Source organism: Electrona antarctica (assembly GCF_951216825.1).
Source record: "Electrona antarctica genome assembly, chromosome: 18".
In the NCBI taxonomy this organism is placed as follows: Eukaryota; Metazoa; Chordata; class Actinopteri; order Myctophiformes; family Myctophidae; genus Electrona; species Electrona antarctica.
This window is the reverse complement of record NC_136799.1, coordinates 39,484,765-39,503,225: the sequence shown is the minus strand read 5'-3', so window position 1 is coordinate 39,503,225 and position 18,461 is coordinate 39,484,765. Positions and strand designations below refer to the sequence as shown.

General features: G+C 45.5%; 2 protein-coding genes across 3 annotated transcripts in view; one reads left to right on the top strand and one right to left on the bottom strand.

The window, feature by feature from the left end:
• tfb1m (transcription factor B1, mitochondrial) overlaps positions 1-18,461 on the bottom strand; it is a 95,393-nt gene that overhangs the window by 34,895 nt on the left and 42,037 nt on the right. The window lies entirely within an intron of this gene.
• LOC306942373 (claudin-20) lies at positions 15,276-16,004 on the top strand (the record flags this gene model as incomplete). The annotated part of the gene is made up of 1 exon (XM_079528227.1): positions 15,276-16,004. One exon carries the CDS (start codon positions 15,276-15,278, stop codon positions 16,002-16,004), a length of 729 nt encoding a protein of 242 aa, XP_079384353.1.

Sequence of the window (18,461 nt, the reverse complement as noted above, 5' to 3'; positions counted from 1 at the left end):
AACATAATGCTTGAAACACCAAAAGGGGTTCCCGCCCAGCATGTGTTAAGTCTAAACTATACAGTCAATGACATCCCCACCCGCATGCATCACATGAGGACGTGGTAGTTGATAGAAGCACTTCCATTAAGAATGGGGCTCACGGGAACACTCCCACATTGGAGGCACAGTAGGTCGAAGGTTATGCATTCATAAAGAAAAAATATTAAATAACAGTATTGTTGATGGATTGGAAAAAATACCGGGGGTCGTCTTCCTTGACCTACTGGGCAGCATAGCACATAAACGTTTTGTGCCGATCGTTCCGGCGGTCTGCGAGATTAGCTCCAGGACTCGCGCACGCGCGCACACACACACACACACACACACACACACACACACACACACACACACACACACACACACACACACACACACACACACACACACACACACACACACACACACACGGGCAGAAATATAATCTTGCGCCCCTCAGCTGGATGAGATAATGGGTGTAAACCTCATTATATCCAAAACTGTTACTTTTCAGGATTAAAATAACAAAATAGCAAAATTAGCAGATCAAGCTTGTTGATGGGCTACTTTTGTGTGACACTGTAGTACAGGAGTATTCAACTAGATTAGGCAGGCGGCCACAATAGTAAGATGACTTAAAGTCACTAGACAACAAAAGGAAGGTAACGATTTACCATTTTACCGGAAACTACAAACACATCAACATAAAAAGAGCACAACATGAGTTTTGAGTGCCGTTCGACCATCACATGCCATCTATCCCTCCCTTTGTCATCCTATTTCTTAGTTTTGAGTGGATCTCTTTCCATCACACCAAAGAAATTATTCTCAATCCATTAACTTTTACATCCAATCACTCAATAGTTTCCCTGCAGGCTGAATGTCATAACTAATGATTCATGAAACACGTCATGAGAGCCTGTGGCCTCATCAACCAGGTGGTACTCAAAACAATAATAATCATTCAAACATAGAAACACGTCATCGTGTCAGCCTGCCCCCAATACTCCATGGACACACTGAAATACCTACTTCAGCAGTATGAAGTCACCATGATGTTTCATACGACCTATAGCACACAACAATGGACATAACGTTGTACTATAGCACACAACAATGGACATAACGTTGTACTATTAGCACACAACACTGGACATAACGTTGTACTAAAGCACACAACAATGGACATAACGTTGTACTATTAGCACATGACAATGGACATAACGTTGTACTATTAGCACACAACACTGGACATAACGTTGTACTAAAGCACACAACAATGGACATAACGTTGTACTATTAGCACATGACAATGGACATAACGTTGTACTAAAGCACACAACAATGGACATAACGTTGTACTATTAGCACATGACAATGGACATAACGTTGTACTAAAGCACACAACAATGGACATAACGTTGTACTAAAGCACACAACAATGGACATAACGTTGTGCTATTAGCACACAACAATGGACATAACGTTGTACTATTAGCACACAACAATGGACATAACGTTGTGCTATTAGCACACAACAATGGACATAACGTTGTGCTATTAGCACACAACAATGGACATAACGTTGTACTATTAGCACACAACAATGGACATAACGTTGTGCTATTAGCACACAACAATGGACATAACGTTGTACTATTAGCACACAACAATGGACATAACGTTGTGCTATTAGCACACAACAATAGAGCACCGAAGTCCTGATGTCACTTTCTGTAGAGGGCACCAACACACAGGTTTATAGGTTTTTTATTTGTATTGAAATCTCCATAGGGCGATTTTATGTCGCTTCATATAAGAACTGTGTTTGAAAAATAAACCGATCACCCCGGCCTTTTCACTCATATGGATATGAAGCATCGACTGAAGGTGGAAATGTACAAATATACCCAAAGAGTAACAAAATAAGCGTTAGAAACAAGCCAAACAACCCAGAGACTACATTTCCGGGTAGGCTGCTTCTGCCCGCAGCCCGTCGCACAACAGAAACTGAACGTTAATTACGTTTATTTTTATTTTTATTTTATTGATATATAATGTATCGTGGTTAGTACGAGTCGAGTCACCACCAGCTGAGCTTAAGTCAACGAGGAATCTCAGGAACGCAATATGTTGACAGCTGGGCGTGACGTATATGCTCAGCGACATTGCATTCATATGTAGTTTCAAGGCTTTTGCGGTCACATTAATTTCATTTTCTCTAGAAACTGGCTGTATCAAATATGAATGGACATCATTAACGACGCACAGCCACTCCCCTGACAGAAACGCCGGGGTGGTCGGTTTATTTTTCAAACACAGTTCTTATATGAAGCGACATAAAATCGCCCTATGGAGATTTCAATACAAATAAAAAACCTATAAACCTGTGTGTTGGTGCCCTCTACTGAAAGTGACGTCAGACTTCGGTGCTCTATGGACATAACGTTGTACTATTAGCACACAACAATGGACATAACGTTGTACTATTAGCACACAACAATGGACAACATTATGTCTTGATGCGAGCGCCTTAATAACTGGAGATAGTCCCACACACACACACACACACACACACACACACACACACACACACACACACACACACACACACACACACACACACACACACACACACACACACACACACACACACACACACACACACACACACACACACACACACACACACACAGTTTTCTTTTGTTAAATAATGGATAGTGTTTCAGGGCCACAAGAAAACTCCCCAGGGGCCGGATTTGGCCGGTGGGCCTGCAGGTGAATATCACTGCTGTAGTACAGTATATAGTACAGTATATAGTACAAGTACTGTACAAGTAGGGCGTACATTTCCCTAAAAATAAAATAAAAGTATGGCAATTTTGGGACAGTTGGTTGAGGTTTATGTACAACTGTGTGGGTGATGTTGACAATGGACAATGACATGTAGGGTGTGTTCAGATATAGCCACACTGAGCGCACTGCCAATACAAACTAATGGATCTGTTGCGAACGCACCCATATATCATCGACGTCGGGCGGAAACCTGTACGTACTACTAACACATCTGTTTTGTAGATGGGGAAAAATAACCCGTTCTCCAATGGATACAATGTAGTTGCATCCATTGCATTCAATGGATATACAAATAAACAAACCCGATATGTCCATATATAGGGAGGACCACGGCCACGGCACCGTGACATAACCATAAACCCAGGATACAGGATCCAACCCATATATCCATATATGGGAATGCCAATAAATGGGAAAATAGTGACGACATTAGGGATCTCCATCCATATAATATATGGTCCTTGTCCCTTTTCTGCCCATATTATGGGCAGAAAAGGGACAAGGACTGACAGAGTTACGACAACTCCGTTCACCTCATGGGGCCAGTCCAATGGTGGCTCTTCTACATAGACAACTCCGTTCACCTCATGGGGCCAGTCCAATGGTGGCTCTTCTACAGTACATACAGTTGGGTGCCACCGATATTGTCCCTTATCATTTGACCCATTTAGGCCTGACCTCAAAATTTTTAAAAATCCTTCTAAATCCTCCAGTTTTCTGAAATAAATATTTTCACGATTTTTCAAAAATAGCAGACCTACAAGCTCGTAGCGCGCCACTCGGTGGCACGCTATGAGCTTGTAGATCTGCTATTTTTCAATAGCTAAATTATAACATAATGTTTAAAACACCAAAAGGTCCTTTTGCGCAGATCACGCAAACCTCAGCAAAAAGAAAAGGACAATATCGATGGCCTCCAACTGTAGACTTCTATTGGCGTCGGCGAAGGCCTGAAGCGGAAGTTTTTACAGAATGCATTGGAGTTACAAACGAGTTACATGAACCACAGCACGTTACCGGGCTGTTTTCTGCCCCCTCATTGGCAGAACTCTCCTTTCGACTGACAGATCTCCGTATATGGGCATAAACAAGACAGACAAGACAGATCTCCATATACTGTACACCGTATGGGTACATGGGGGACATATATGGAGATACATTACAACCGTTTCTGCCCGACATAGACGACACAGACCTGTTACCGGGAGAAGCCAGCAAGCCCGGCGGTCTCACAAACACGTCACAGCTGTTTTGCCTCTAAACAGACTCACACATAATGATGTGTAATATTACTAAGGGTGGTGTGACAACGACGGGCACGGTCCCGCGGCGCCTAAACAAGGACTGCTTTTGAAAGAGCGGACGGTTCCCCGCCGTTATCACAGGACACCTTGGACATTAACTATGAACGTCCACTTTAGCAGGAGACTGAGCACAAAAGCAATTACACACTGGGATATGGCGGGGGGGGGGGGGGGGGGTAGTGAGGGGGGGGGGAAGATGCGGGACATAAAAGAGAGAAAATGCAAATTGGACAATAAAACTCCATCACGTGGTTGGAGAAGGGTCCGACTGAGCCCGGGAGCGACGCTGCAGAAAGGGAAGAGGAGGTGATAAAGTAAAAAAGGAAAAAAAAGGGGAGGGGGGAGAGGGGGGGGAGGACCATGCTTATAATAGCCTGTCATGTCTTCACACATGACAGGATCACACATCCAGCACCAGCACACTCCCTGGGCTCATGTTAACCACACAACCCCACACAACCCCCCACTACGACCCACTTCCTCTTAAATCTATTTATTTATTTCATTATTTCATTCCCCACAGAACAACAGCATCAGCACTTACGATATCATCGCTTACAAGAGACAAGTCACGCACTCGCCATAGTGTGTGTGTGTGTGTGCGTGCGTGTGTGTGTGTACTGTACTGTACTCGTGTTACAAGACTTGTGAGGGCCAAATGTCTCCTCGAGTGAGAAATAGACCTTGTGAGGACAAGGAGAAAACTCATGGTGGGATTAGGGTTTAGGCATTTATAGGTTAGGTTGAAGTTATGCCTGATTTATAATATACCGGTGTACCGCGTATCTGAAGATCTGCAAGCAGATCTGAAAGCTCACAACAACAACAACAACAACAGTGTGTGAGCTTGTAGATCGGCTATCTTTAGGTGCACAACCTGAGCATAACTCAGGCTTCACGGTTAGGGCTACAGAATGAACGTTGATGTCCTCACAAGTATACAAATGCGCTCGCACGTGTGTGTGTGTGTGTGCGCGTGTGTACGTGTGTGTGTGTGTGTGTGTGTGTGTGACTGTGTGTGTGTGTGTGTGTGTGTGTGTGTGTATGTGTGTGTGTGCGTGTGGCTGTGCGTGTGTGTGCAGAAACTGGAAAATGTCTCATCCTGCTGCACCCCCACAGGGGTTCTGAGAACATATCGCTGAAGGTCACCACCGCCACCAAACCCCAGGTATCACGACTACTGTATAGCGTGCATGATTGTGTGTGTGTGCAATGTGTGAGTGTGTGTGTGTGTGTGTGTGTGTGTGTGTGTGTGTGTGTGTGTGTGTGGTGTGTGTGTGCGCGTGTCTCTCTAGTACTCTCTCCGGGTCTCTTAGGGGTTGTTACATGTATAGCGTGCATGATTGTGTGTGTGTGTGTGTGTGTGTGTGTGTGTGTGTGTGTGTGTGTGTGCGTGTCTCTCTAGTACTCTCTCCGGGTCTCTTAGGGGTTGTTACATGTAGGAAACACAGGAGTGAGGGGGGGCGGCGCGGGGAGTTCATCAGGCCAAATTAAACAAACAGATCAATACGTGGACAAATCAATCACCAGCAACCCATCCGCACAAGTAACGACCGCACGTCACTGCAGCCAGTGTACGGTCATTACACGCTAGAGAGGCTGATGAGGGGGATGTTTCTGTTTCTGTTTTTTTTTTTTTTTTTTTCTGCCCACGCAGCAGAATTATAGCAACCCGCACATCTGTGTTTTCAAGGGTATCGCGTCTATTAGCCGTGTTTTTATTTTTTGTCGGTTTCGGTTCCCCGTCTCGCGCTTTGTCCTCTTTGTCATTCATGAAACGAGGCTACTGCTCTAAACCACCAGAGCCCCCCGGCCCGAACCCCCCCCCCCTCCCCGTGTGTCCTCTGTGGAGCTAGGGTTGAACAGGAGGGTGGGTAGGAGCAGCTGGGAGTTTTTTACCCCACGATTGATAAAGACATTTGCCCCACGGCTGTATGTGGATGGCAGGCAGGCAGGGTCCGTTCCTGGCGTTGGAGAGGGGTCCACGCGGTTCTCTGCCCTCTGGGCGCTCAAATAAACAACTCACCCACCCCCACCCACCTTCAGAAGACATATGTCTGGGCCATCTGACCTGGACAGACATCAAAACGTCTTTTATAAGGTTATAATCACACTGCGTAAGATTCATTTTAGTAGTCTTTTTGGCGCCGCCCCTTGTAGCGAAGTACCGCTCATAAAAGGAATGCTGCAGGGTCATATTTAGCTATAATATTTGTCAGAAGTCGTCAGAAACAGTATTTATAAACCGTAAAATAGCATGCCTACGGTGCCTACGTCATTTTGGCACTTGTGTTGGGGGCCAGAAACTCCGGAATAAAAATAGCGTTTAATAGTGATTAGAGAAGTTGTCAACAACACATTTACTGTATATGTAATGGAACGGTTATTGTGAATATACTGGATTATATAAAAAAATTACTTCGAAAAGGTCACACAGAATTACTTTAACCTACCAGACAAACTCCAGCGAACCTATTCAAGGGGCGAACGTTTGGCGAAAATAGACCTCAGTTTGGCCTTCTATTAAATGTTTTTTTTATCCCACGATTTTGTAACCCATTTTTCACCCCTGTGTCAATTATCTAATGTGATCCTGGGCTCTACACACCTAACCTGACTCCGCCAGATGGGGCAGCAGAGAGTACACTGGGTTCCCCCCTCCTGCTCCCATCTGGGAACTCTCAGGCAGACTTGATGCCCGGCCACAAAACGGCCTGGCCAATCAGCAGCAGCTATCCCGCCTCTAGCTGCTGCTGATTGGCCAGGCCGTTTTGTGGCCGGGCATCAAGTCTGCCTGAGAGTTCCCAGATGGGAGCAGGAGGAGGGACTCTCTGCTGCCCCATCTGGCGGAGTCAGGTTACTACACACCCTCCGCCAACCTAGTCCCCATATATGGGGGACATGGGGAGAGCAACGGACTTGAACTCATGCTTCTCAGTTTGGCCTTCTGCCCCTCAAATAAATGATATCGTCTCTTTGTCAGGATTCAACTGCAAAAGTATGTCAGAAATAGCAGATCTACAAAGCTTCACGCCACGTTTCCAGCTTGCAGATCTGCTATTTCTGACACTTTTGTGCGATACTGTAGTATGATCAAGTAGGCTGTTAATTTAGGGATAAAAGGGTTTAGAATATTATGGAGATAAAAAACAAAAACAAATCCAATGTCCCAGGGCTGAGCATGTATACCTGCATGAACCTTTGACTCAGGAGTGTCTATAAATATATTGTGTAATAAACACCTTACTTCTTTATTTCACCGATAGTTAGTATGTATTTGAATAGAATCACACCTGTGTGAATCGAGGGGCGCTCTTATCATCATACATCATCTCATCTCCAGCCAATCACAATTTGCGTCCTCACTTTTGTCTTCAAATGTATGTTTACGCAATGTTTGTGTCTACACAAACACACAAAGCTGGCCATTCATTGTCAATGGCATTCAATGCTTGTGTTTACACAAACCCTCAAAGCTGGACAAAAATACACATTACATTTAGTTAATATATATTATTTTATTTGGTGTGGCCTTCCTGCTTTGCATGGCATTTGGCTTTTGTGCCCTCCAAAACGGCCTGGACAGTTAGCTCAAGTGCTCAACCGTCTGGGCACCTAGGCTGCTGAGCCAGGCTGACGGCCTTTGTCGTGTGTCTTCCCCCTAATCTCTCTCCCCATTTCATGTCAGTCTACTTTCAGCCTATTAATAAAAGGCAGAAGAGGCAAAAAAATAATCTTAAAAAACACCAAAAGCCAATTGGCCTTTGCTCCTAAAATAATGAAACACCAGGTTTGAACGCAACTATATTATAGATTGGCAAAGGGATTCTGGGGGGGGGGGGGGGGGGAAGGAGCGGGCCTAGTATAGCGCCCTGGGGGACTCCGGTGGTAGTTAAGCTCTCATCTTGATTACATGGGCCTTCCCGCCATCCCCTCTATATGCACACAACACCCGCTGCAGGGCAGCCTGTCTGGAAATGTATCCCGCTGCAACAGCTTTCTAAGTAACAGTGTTGCCATGTCCGCTTATTATAAGCAACTTTGGGCTTGTTTTTCTGTAAAGTAGCTTGTAAATATTGTTTAGTTGTGGGTTGCGGTTCTTTGGGGTTTGTTTCTAAAGTGTAGTTGCTTGCTGTCTAATGTTGTTTACTTTAAACCAGTGTGTCTCAAACGTTTCCATGTCAAGGACCCCCAAATTGATATGCATTTGTCTGATGCGGACCCCCATGTGACAATATTTGATGACAGGGACAAGATTTGTGTTAAAAATATTCCACATTTTTCACATTCAAGATTTTTGAAAATAGCAGATCTACAAGGTCACAACGTGTCACATTGTGAGCTTGTAGATCGGCTACTTTCAAATAGCTGATGTATATAAAGGGCTCATGTGGCCTACGGTATAATCGCTTCTTTTTGGCCTTGTTTTCCTAGACCTGGTTGCTTGTTTCTCTCGCAAAACCTGGCAACACTGCTTTCTAATTTTACACCTACAGTAAGCAGACTATAGTTAGCAGAGACTACTCCACATGTGGAACTATTAAAATGTCTAAAATGTTAATTTGCTGTGAGAGAACTGAATCCCCTGACTACACTGTAAAGTTCATAGGCTCTATGGACGGTCGTTAAACTAATCAAGATCTATTTTTAGATAAAACCATTAACTGTGGAGTAGGAGAGTAGGAGCTGTTATAGCATCCCTGTATTATTTCTATTTCTGATAACTTCACTTTAGGTAAGCAAACCAAACCCTCAGTAGCCTGTGGTAGCAACACATTAGCTGCTATCTACAGTATACTGTAGCAACCACTTTGACCGTTTTAGTAGGGATTAGTTTATTGAGGGGCGCTAGCATAGAGTTATATATAATAGAGACGTCACCGGACTTCTCCTCTCATCCACTTGCATTGAGTTGCTCACCCAGCGCATGAGGCGTTCTTCTGGGTTGGAACAGAGTGCATTCTGGGATTGGTATTGGGCCATGCGTGAACGCGCTGGGCCGTTCATATAGCATAGTGTGTGTTCACGTATGGAACATAGCGTTCACGTATGGAACATAGCGTTCACGTATGGAACATAGCGTTCACGTATGGAACATAGCGTTCACGTATGGAACATAGCGTTCACGTATGGAACATAGCGTTCACGTATGGAACATAGCTTTCACGTATGGAACATAGCATTCACGTATGGAACATAGCATTCACGTGTGGTACATAGCATTCACGTATGGAACATAGCATTCACGTATGGACCATAGCGTTCACGTATGGAACATAGCGTTCACGTATGGAACATAGCATTCACGTATGGACCATAGCGTTCACGTATGGAACATAGCGTTCACGTATGGAACATAGCATTCACGTATGGAACATAGCATTCACGTTCACGTATGGAACATAGCATTCACGTTCACGTATGGAACATAGCGTTCAGGTTCACGTATGGAACATAGCGTTCACATTCACGTATGGAACATAGCATTCACGTATGTGTCAGCAGGCAGAAAACATGCTTTTCCTTTTATTACTGTTATTTCCTTGTTTGCTGTGGTGTTTTGATGTGCTCTATTTGATTTATGATTTTGCCAGTGTGATATGCATGCTTTTGAGTTGATCATGTTTTGTTTGAATATTACATTTTGGTTGTGTGTGCATTTATTGGTTTTCCTCATGATTGTTTTCTGACACGGCACCCAGGACTCTAAATGACTATGGACAGCAGCCGTGTGATGTAGGTAGCGATCAGCTGGGACAGTAGTAGAGCTCTCGGCCAATCCGGTGCCGAGGTCAGTCGATGGGAGTGTCCCCGACACACAGGCGCGGCGCACAAATGTTTGACAGAACGCCGACAGAGGGAGAGACGACACGGAAAGCAGTGGAGAGGTTGCGAGAGGAGAGCTGGATGTGCACATAGAGAACGAGATGAACTGACGGAATGCAGGGGATGTGATTATAGGGAAGGCACTACGCACTTTAAGTAAGACGCTGGAGGGAGGATCTGTTGTGAGGAGCCAGAAGGATTGTTCCAGTCCAACCAGAGGCGAGGCGGCGTTGCGACGGAGAGGTTTTAATACTGCAAGCCAGAGACAGATCGGCCCAGGTGAAATAAGCCTGGGGCGCGTGTAAGTACCCGACCACAGTATTACCCACGTGAACCTTGCTGTTGAGCTGTGAATGTAGAGTGCCCCGGACCAGATGAACTGGCGTCTATTTTTATTGTGTTTCAGTGACTACAAGGCGTAGAAGAGTACCCCCTTCCCTGACTGCCTGCACAACCTCCCCTTGCTATTTTGCACATCGTTCTTTTGCACATTGTTCTCCAGACCTTTTTAATTGTTTGTTTTTGTTTTGGTTAGGGTTTTAGGTTTAGGGTGTTTTTAATCATTGTATTTTGTATTGGCCATTTTAGCGTGCCCCCTGTATAAGGCAAATAAAACTATTGTTGTAATCCCCCACCTTAATCCTGTTTCAGTCTTTTTATGGTTTTCCTTAATTTATTGCTCTTTTTAAACTGGTTTTAATATCGAACCTGAGTGTCCTTTTATTGTTTAGAGTTAGAGTTCCCTTGACTCTTTTAATCCAAGGGTGGCGTAGTTGGCTACATGGTTTTAAATGAGTCTCACAGTACAATGCACCCCGCACTTTAATTAGTGCACTTTAAATACACTGTGTTTCTCATAAAGTTCTTGTGACATAAACGGCCACACGTCACATATGGACCATAGCGTTCACATATGGAACATAGCGTTCACGTATGGAACATAGCATTCGCGTATGGAACATAGCATTCACGTTCACGTATGGAACATAGCATTCACGTTCACGTATGGAACATAGCGTTCACGTTCACGTATGGAACATTGCGTTCACATGCATTCACGTATGGAACATAGCGGTCACGTTCACGTATGGAACATAGCGTTCACGTTCACGTATGGAACATAGCATTCACGTTCACGTATGGAACATAGCGTTCACGTATGGAACATAGCATTCATGTATGGAACATAGCGTTCACGTATGGAACATAGCGTTCACGTATGGAACATAGCGTTCACGTATGGAGCATAGCGTTCACGTATGGTACATAGCGTTCACGTATGGTACATAGCGTTCACGTATGGAGCATAGCGTTCACGTATGGAACATAGCATTCACGTATAGAACATAGCATTCATGTATGGAGCCTAGCGTTCACGTATGGACCATAGCGTTCACGTATGGAACATAGCGTTCACGTATGGACCATAGCGTTCACGTATGGAACATTGCGTTCACGTATGGAACATAGCATTCACGTATGGAACATAGCGTTCACGTATGGACCATAGTGTTCACATATGGAACATAGCATTCACGTATGGACCATAGCATTCACGTATGGACCATAGCGTTCACGTATGGAACATAGCGTTCATGTATGGACCATAGCATTCACGTATTGAACATAGCGTTCACGTATGGACCATAGCGTTCACGTATGGAACATAGCGTTCACGTATGGAACATAGCGTTCACATTCACGTATGGAACATAGCGTTCACGTTCACGTATGGAACATAGCGTTCACGTATGGAACATAGCGTTCACATTCACGTATGGAACATAGCGTTCACGTATGGAACATAGCGTTCACATTCACGTATGGAACATAGCGTTCACGTTCACGTATGGACCATAGCGTTCACGTATGGAACATAGCGTTCACGTATGGAACATAGCGTTCACGTTCACGTATGGAACATAGCGTTCACATTCACGTATGGAACATAGCGTTCACATATGGAACATAGCGTTCACGTATGGACCATAGCATTCACGTATGGACCATAGCGTTCACATATGGAACATAGCATTCACGTATGGACCATAGCGTTCACGTATGGAACATAGCATTCACGTATGGACCATAGCGTTCACCAATGGAACATAGCGTTCATGTATGAAACATAGCGTTCACGTATGCAGCATAGCACGCGTTCACGTATGGCCCATATAGTGCATGGCCCATGGTGCAATACCACTTTTGGCCACCATGTCCATTTCCCTTCAATGTTTCCTCTCGGTGGTCGGGCCTTGGGCGCTAGCCCCTCCTTCTTTCCGGGTTTGTGTAAACACAAACACTGAAGACAAAAGTGAAGACGTGAGGACGTGAATTGTGATTGGCCGCCGGCGTGATTGGGTGGGAGACGTGCCATTGGTTGTGCGTCGCATAACGATTGTGCCACGGGGGAAACACCCGTTGTATATGTGGCTGGTAGAGAGATGTCAGACATTGCGCAATACTCGAGAGATACAATACTTGGACCTCTTCAGCTACGCCCGTCCGTGGCTGTTGTATGATAAGAGCATTGGCTGATTTTGGCTTTTTGACTCAAAGCTTTCAGGAAGAAGCCGGGAATACACCAGAAAGACATATTTGCATATTATAACCGGGTCTAATGGAGTAATAGCCCTCCAGAGAGACACAAACCTCTGACATGCAGAAAGACGCCCGTGGTTGTGCCGTTTCTTCTTGGTTGGACAAAAATCCTTTCTCTCCATCCACTACCATTGAAAGAACAGTGAACACAAACATTTACTTGCATGGGATTGGCTGATCACCCCATAGCGATGATTTGATTGGCTGAGCAAAGTACATATTGAAGACAAAACTGCGGACGCAAATTGTGATTGGCCAGAATGAGAGATAAGAGCGCCCCTCACTTCACACGGGTGTGATTGTTTTCCTCATAAGCATTGTCTGGTAATGGTGATGGGCATTTTGAAATTGAAATGAATATGGCTACATATAAATAAACTAAAATAAATTACAATACAGCTTATAAATGAGTTATTTTAAGCAACACCTACATGGGAGCATAATAAGCATTCTCTAATATTGATACAATTTACTTATATGATTTTATACTATTATTTAGTATATAGTATATTTTATAGTATACTGAAGCCTACAGCATATAGCAAAAAAAAAGGTAATACATTTACAATCCTTAATGGAGGCTATCCTTAAAAATGATATAGGCTACTACAGTATATTCTTTTAAGTATATTATTTTAAGGTGGTAGCTCAAATTGCCCAGCAAAATGAGCTAACTAGCTATAAAGATCACAAAGTTATTGTAGCGGGATGGCATAGCTTTTGAAAGTAATAATAATCATGATAATAATCATCTTCATCATCATCATCACTACCAATTACCAAACCGTTGCCTCGCCTCTTAAAGCACAAATCAATATAGGCAAAAATAATAGGCTAGTCAATAGTCAAAGAGTTGGCCCATTTTCACCAGACAATATTAGGAATATAACATACTATAGTTCTGACAATGTCACAATAATGTAAAAACTAAGAAACATAGCCTATTAAAGCAGAATTACATAACACTAGGCTTGGCTACAACTTAAAATAAGATGCGTCATTCTTCCACGTATAGCCTCCATTAAGGATTTGAACTTTATTTTCTTTATTACCGGTATATTGTATTTACCATATACATCATTCTATAAATGCTCCTATAATGTATTGATATAGGCTATATATATATCAATTTATTGATAGGCTAAAATTGCCTATAAATAAAAGGCGTCGCGCCGTTTTAATTCACTTTCTTGTCGGTAAGTATAGCCATCACGTCCGTATAGGCATTAGGCTACTAGATGATTACACAGGCAGTAGTTTAACTTGCGCTGATGACGTAGACACGGCGCTACAGCAGCAGACATTCAGTCAGTCAGTCAGTCAGTCCTTCAGAGAGGCTCAGTAGAGCCGCGCGGTGCGATGCGGTGCATGCGGTGCGGTATAGGTAGCGTGCTCTGTGGATGTTCTCCTCTGGTCAGAACGGCAATACGGCAATAATGGATGATTATGACTTGCACGGAGGATGCGGAATGGACCATATTAGTACCGGACGGGACTGAAACTATCGTCGCCCCCTCGCTCTAGCTGCTGCACCTCATCTCCATCCGTGTGTTTGTTTGGTGTTTACAGAAATCACAGCGAGCGAGCGAACACAGTCAACACACAACGTGACGCGTCGCATCCAGCTCTGACTGCAGCACCACGCAGCCGACGAGAGGAGGTAAGAAAGAGCGTTCCGTTGTATTTCAGATTAAACATTTAGGATTTATTCTCAATCGTTCGTTTATGCGGTTCCTTCTTCAATCTGAGCAGCGACTGACATTTATACGTCCATGGTGAAAATAAACGTAATAAATTGGTTATGAAGTATTGGTGGGGGGTTAGAAAATAACTGGAAAGTTTTATTCTGCACGAATTGCCCCCCCCCAAAAAACGTGTTAATTAATTTAACTAATTGACAATTATGTTAAAATGGAAGCCTATGTAAAACTTCGAGGCTTAATGATTAGAATAGCTCATACTGCTTTGAAGTGAAAGTGCCTAGAATAAGCTCTTTATTATTGAGTGGTGCTGAGGACACTGCACCTTTAAGTGCACATAGCAAAGAGCGTTTGCAAAATACCACAAACTCATTTCTCGCTCTCCAATAACGCTCTATGGGGCTCAGCCCAGGCAGGCACACGGGAGGGGGAAAAAACAGGCAAATGGGAAAACGCACGCAAGCACAAAACCCTGTGTCTCATTACTCGTTTACCAGAAATCAGCCCGAGCTGTGGGTCTTATCGCTCTACATAGCTAGGGCTTCACACTCTCCTTTGTTCCCCCCCGTTAGAAAAGTCTCCGCTGCTTCTGCAGCGCTGAGTGAGGAGAGAGAGAGAGAGAGAGAGAGGGAATAACACGACTTTAACAATTCAGTTTCTCATTTTCTGTGTGCCTCTTTCTCTCCTCCAGTCCGGTGGAGCCGGCTCGGCGCTGACGAGCAGAGGGGGAAAGCCAGAGAGAGATTGGACCTGGCATCATCTTGGCGTAGCACCAGGGGAGTGGAGTGAGGCGGCCAGCCCCGGGAGGGCAGAGAGGGGTTGAGGCGCCTGGCCGGCGCCGCTTGGATGCTGCCCGTCGAGGAGGGGCAGCAGGAGGAGGAGGGGGGACGGACGGAAGGGCATCGTCGTCACCGTCGGGGCTTATAAGGCATAGCGGGGCGGCTGCGTCGACCTAAGGGCAAGGATGAGGATGGCGTCCACCGGCATGCAGGTCTTCGGCTTCGTCCTGGCGCTGCTGGGCATCATGGGCGCCATGGTGGCGACCGTGCTGCCCAACTGGAAGGTGAGCGCCGACGTGGGCTCCAACATCATCACGGCCATCTCCCAGATGCAGGGGCTGTGGATGGACTGCACGTGGTACAGCACGGGCATGTTCAGCTGCACGCTCAAGTACTCGGTGCTGTCGCTGCCCGCCTACCTGCAGACGGCGCGCACCACCATGGTGCTGTGCTGCGTCATGGCCGCCTTTGGCCTCTGCTTGGCGTCGCTGGGGCTCAAGTGCACGCGCTGGGGCGGCGGCCGGCGGGCCAAGGGGCACGCCGCCGTCGCCAGCGGGACGTGCTTCGTGGCCGCCGGCTTCCTGTGCCTGGTGCCCGCCTCGTGGTTCACCAACGAGGTCATCGCCAGCTTCATGGACCACAACGTGCCCGAGAGCAACAAGTTCGAGCCGGGAGGCGCCGTCTACGTGGCCTTCGTGTCGGCGGGCCTGCTGTTCGCCGGCGGCACCATCTTCTGCATGTCGTGCTCGGGCAAGAGGCACGGGCCTCAGGACATGATCCTGCTGCCGCCGCCGGACAAGCTGCTGCTGCAGCAGCAGGCGCAGCAGCTCCTGCAGCAGTCGCAGGACCTCCAGCATCAGTACTGCTCTCTGTCGCCGCTGGACAACAAGACTGGCTACAGCCTACAGGACTACGTGTGATTAAAACAAATAAAACGGAACGCTGCATGCACCACCGCAGGGTGGGGGGGGGGGTCTAGAACGGATTATAAATCTCACTACACTCCTGACCAGGCTCTAGTCTTCTTGGATGGAGGTGGAGAGGAACAGAAGAGCAGGGACGAGGGAAACGACTAATCCCTTTGTTTTCTTTTAACCCCCGGCCCTCTTGTATCGTCTCTCTTTTATTGCGTTCCACAAGCACAAGCCGTGGATGTTGTTAACCCCGAGCGAGCGAGCGGCGCCTTGGAGCAGACAGAGTCTGGATAAGGAGCTCGCTGCGGAACGGGAGGAACCCGCTAAACACACACGCAGATATCCGTCACGAGTCAGTGAAGTGACGGAGGAGAGGGCAGAGTTCCCCGTGGAGAATGGATTAAACAGTTACTGTGCGTAGGCCTTCCCCTGTACATTTAACACCGCCACTCCCCCCTCGCCAAAGGTTTGAATTGAAAGAAAGACAAAAGGGAAAAAGAGGAATAAAATCCAATCATTTAGCTGCTATTTTACAATCGTTTGGTATCCTCTCATTCGCAAAGTCGGCAATATGATGTCTCAGAGAGGCAGCAGTAGGTGGAAGCCCTTTCATAGAAGCCATCATGGGTTGTTGTTGTTGTTGTTTTTAATGCTTGTCCACTAGAATGCTAGCAGGAAATGGACTGAAATAAATGGTCATATTTTTGGTAGCTAATATAGAATGTTGATAATATTTTGCCTCTTATGAAGCATGCTGTCCGGAGCCTGTCAAGTGTATTAATGCAGTGGAATGCCTGGTTAGAGGATCGATACATGATGACCCACACAATGCCTGTGCCTACAAATAAGCTGTACATTACGTTATCCCGCTGAAACTGTTCAAAGAATAGACTGTCAGGATGAGTAGACAAGAGACTGCTGGGCTGCAGAATTGACAGAGAAATGCAGACGGACAGACAGACAGACCCAGCACATATTGCACTGCAGGTGTAAATATGAGGTGGAGGGAGAGAGAAAGAATGGCAAAGAGAGAGAGAGAGAGAGAGAGAGAGAGAGAGAGAGAGATTAAGATAATAGTAGACTGGATGGTGTTGACACTTTAATTTCACATTTCCCTTCAAACTAAAAACATCCCGTCTCCTCTTAACTCAAATTCCATTACATGATGTGATCAACCCACAACCTACAACACTGGCACGCCGATTATACACCCACGCATGCATACACATACTCATGGGGAAAAAAGAGAAGAAATAAAAAAAACAGATACAGTAGCACACTGGTACAAAACACTGACAAGGCCACACACACACGCGCACACACATACACACAAACAATCCTGTGCACTATAGCGTGTCTACACACGGAACCTTCGGAAACATCCCTCTAAAAAATGAATGTGCTTTTCATTGTAGCCATCCACCTCCTCACTGCCATGGAAACAGAATCTGGTACCCAAAAATCTCTGTTGTCTGGGGGCCCGTGTGTGTGTGTGCGCGCGGCGCGCGCGTGTGTCTGTGTGAGTGTCCACGACACGTACGTGCACGCATATGTGCGTGCGTGTAATGTTTCTGCAGAGCCGTTGCTCGTGCGGTGCTGCTGCTTCGCTAATCCATTTTATTAGCCACAGATGTGAGACTGAGACAGCTTCCCTCCGTCACCCTGACTACTAAGGCTTTGGGAAATGCCTGTGTCTGTCTGTCTTTTATTGTTTGTTGTCCATTGCGAATGTATCTATGACATCCTGGTTACACAGAAGCAACACAAAGAAAATATACGTGTGATTTAAGAAATGAAGATTCTTGAGTCATGACTGCCGGAGTGGGCTGTGTGTCAGACTGCTAAAAAGGTTTGAGTCATTCTCCATATGTGACTTGTATTTCCAAGCGTGTGTGTGTGTGTGTGTGTGTGTGTGTGTGTGCGTGTGATACACTTATATTCCTATACTTGTGAAGGCCAAATGTAACCACGACGAGTATAGAAATAGACATTGCAGGGACAATTTCCTGGTCCTCAGAAGAGAAATCGTTAGTTGTTTTTAGGTGTACGGTACAATTAGGAAATGATTGAGGTTGGCATTAGACATTTTAGAGGTCAGGTGTGTGGGTTGGCGTTGGAGGTCTGCCTGATTAGTTGCATGCCGGTGTCATGCACCATAAATAACGAGTATAATAATATATCAGTATACGTCAGGCTTTAACGTTTGTGTTTAAAATCACGCAAAAAGAAAGAAAGAAGGTAAAACATGATACAATTGTCAAATGTGTATGTCCTCACAAGTATAGTAATACCAACGACACGTGTGTGTGTGTGTGTACCTGCAGATGGGATTGGTGTCTTGAGTTGCAGCCACTTGACTCTCTGTCATCGTCGTTTTTCCCTACCCGTCAGTCATTCCCACTCTCCCTCTCTCGCGTGTGTCATGTGTCACAGTCACGCGCATGACTGACAGGGAACATGGAT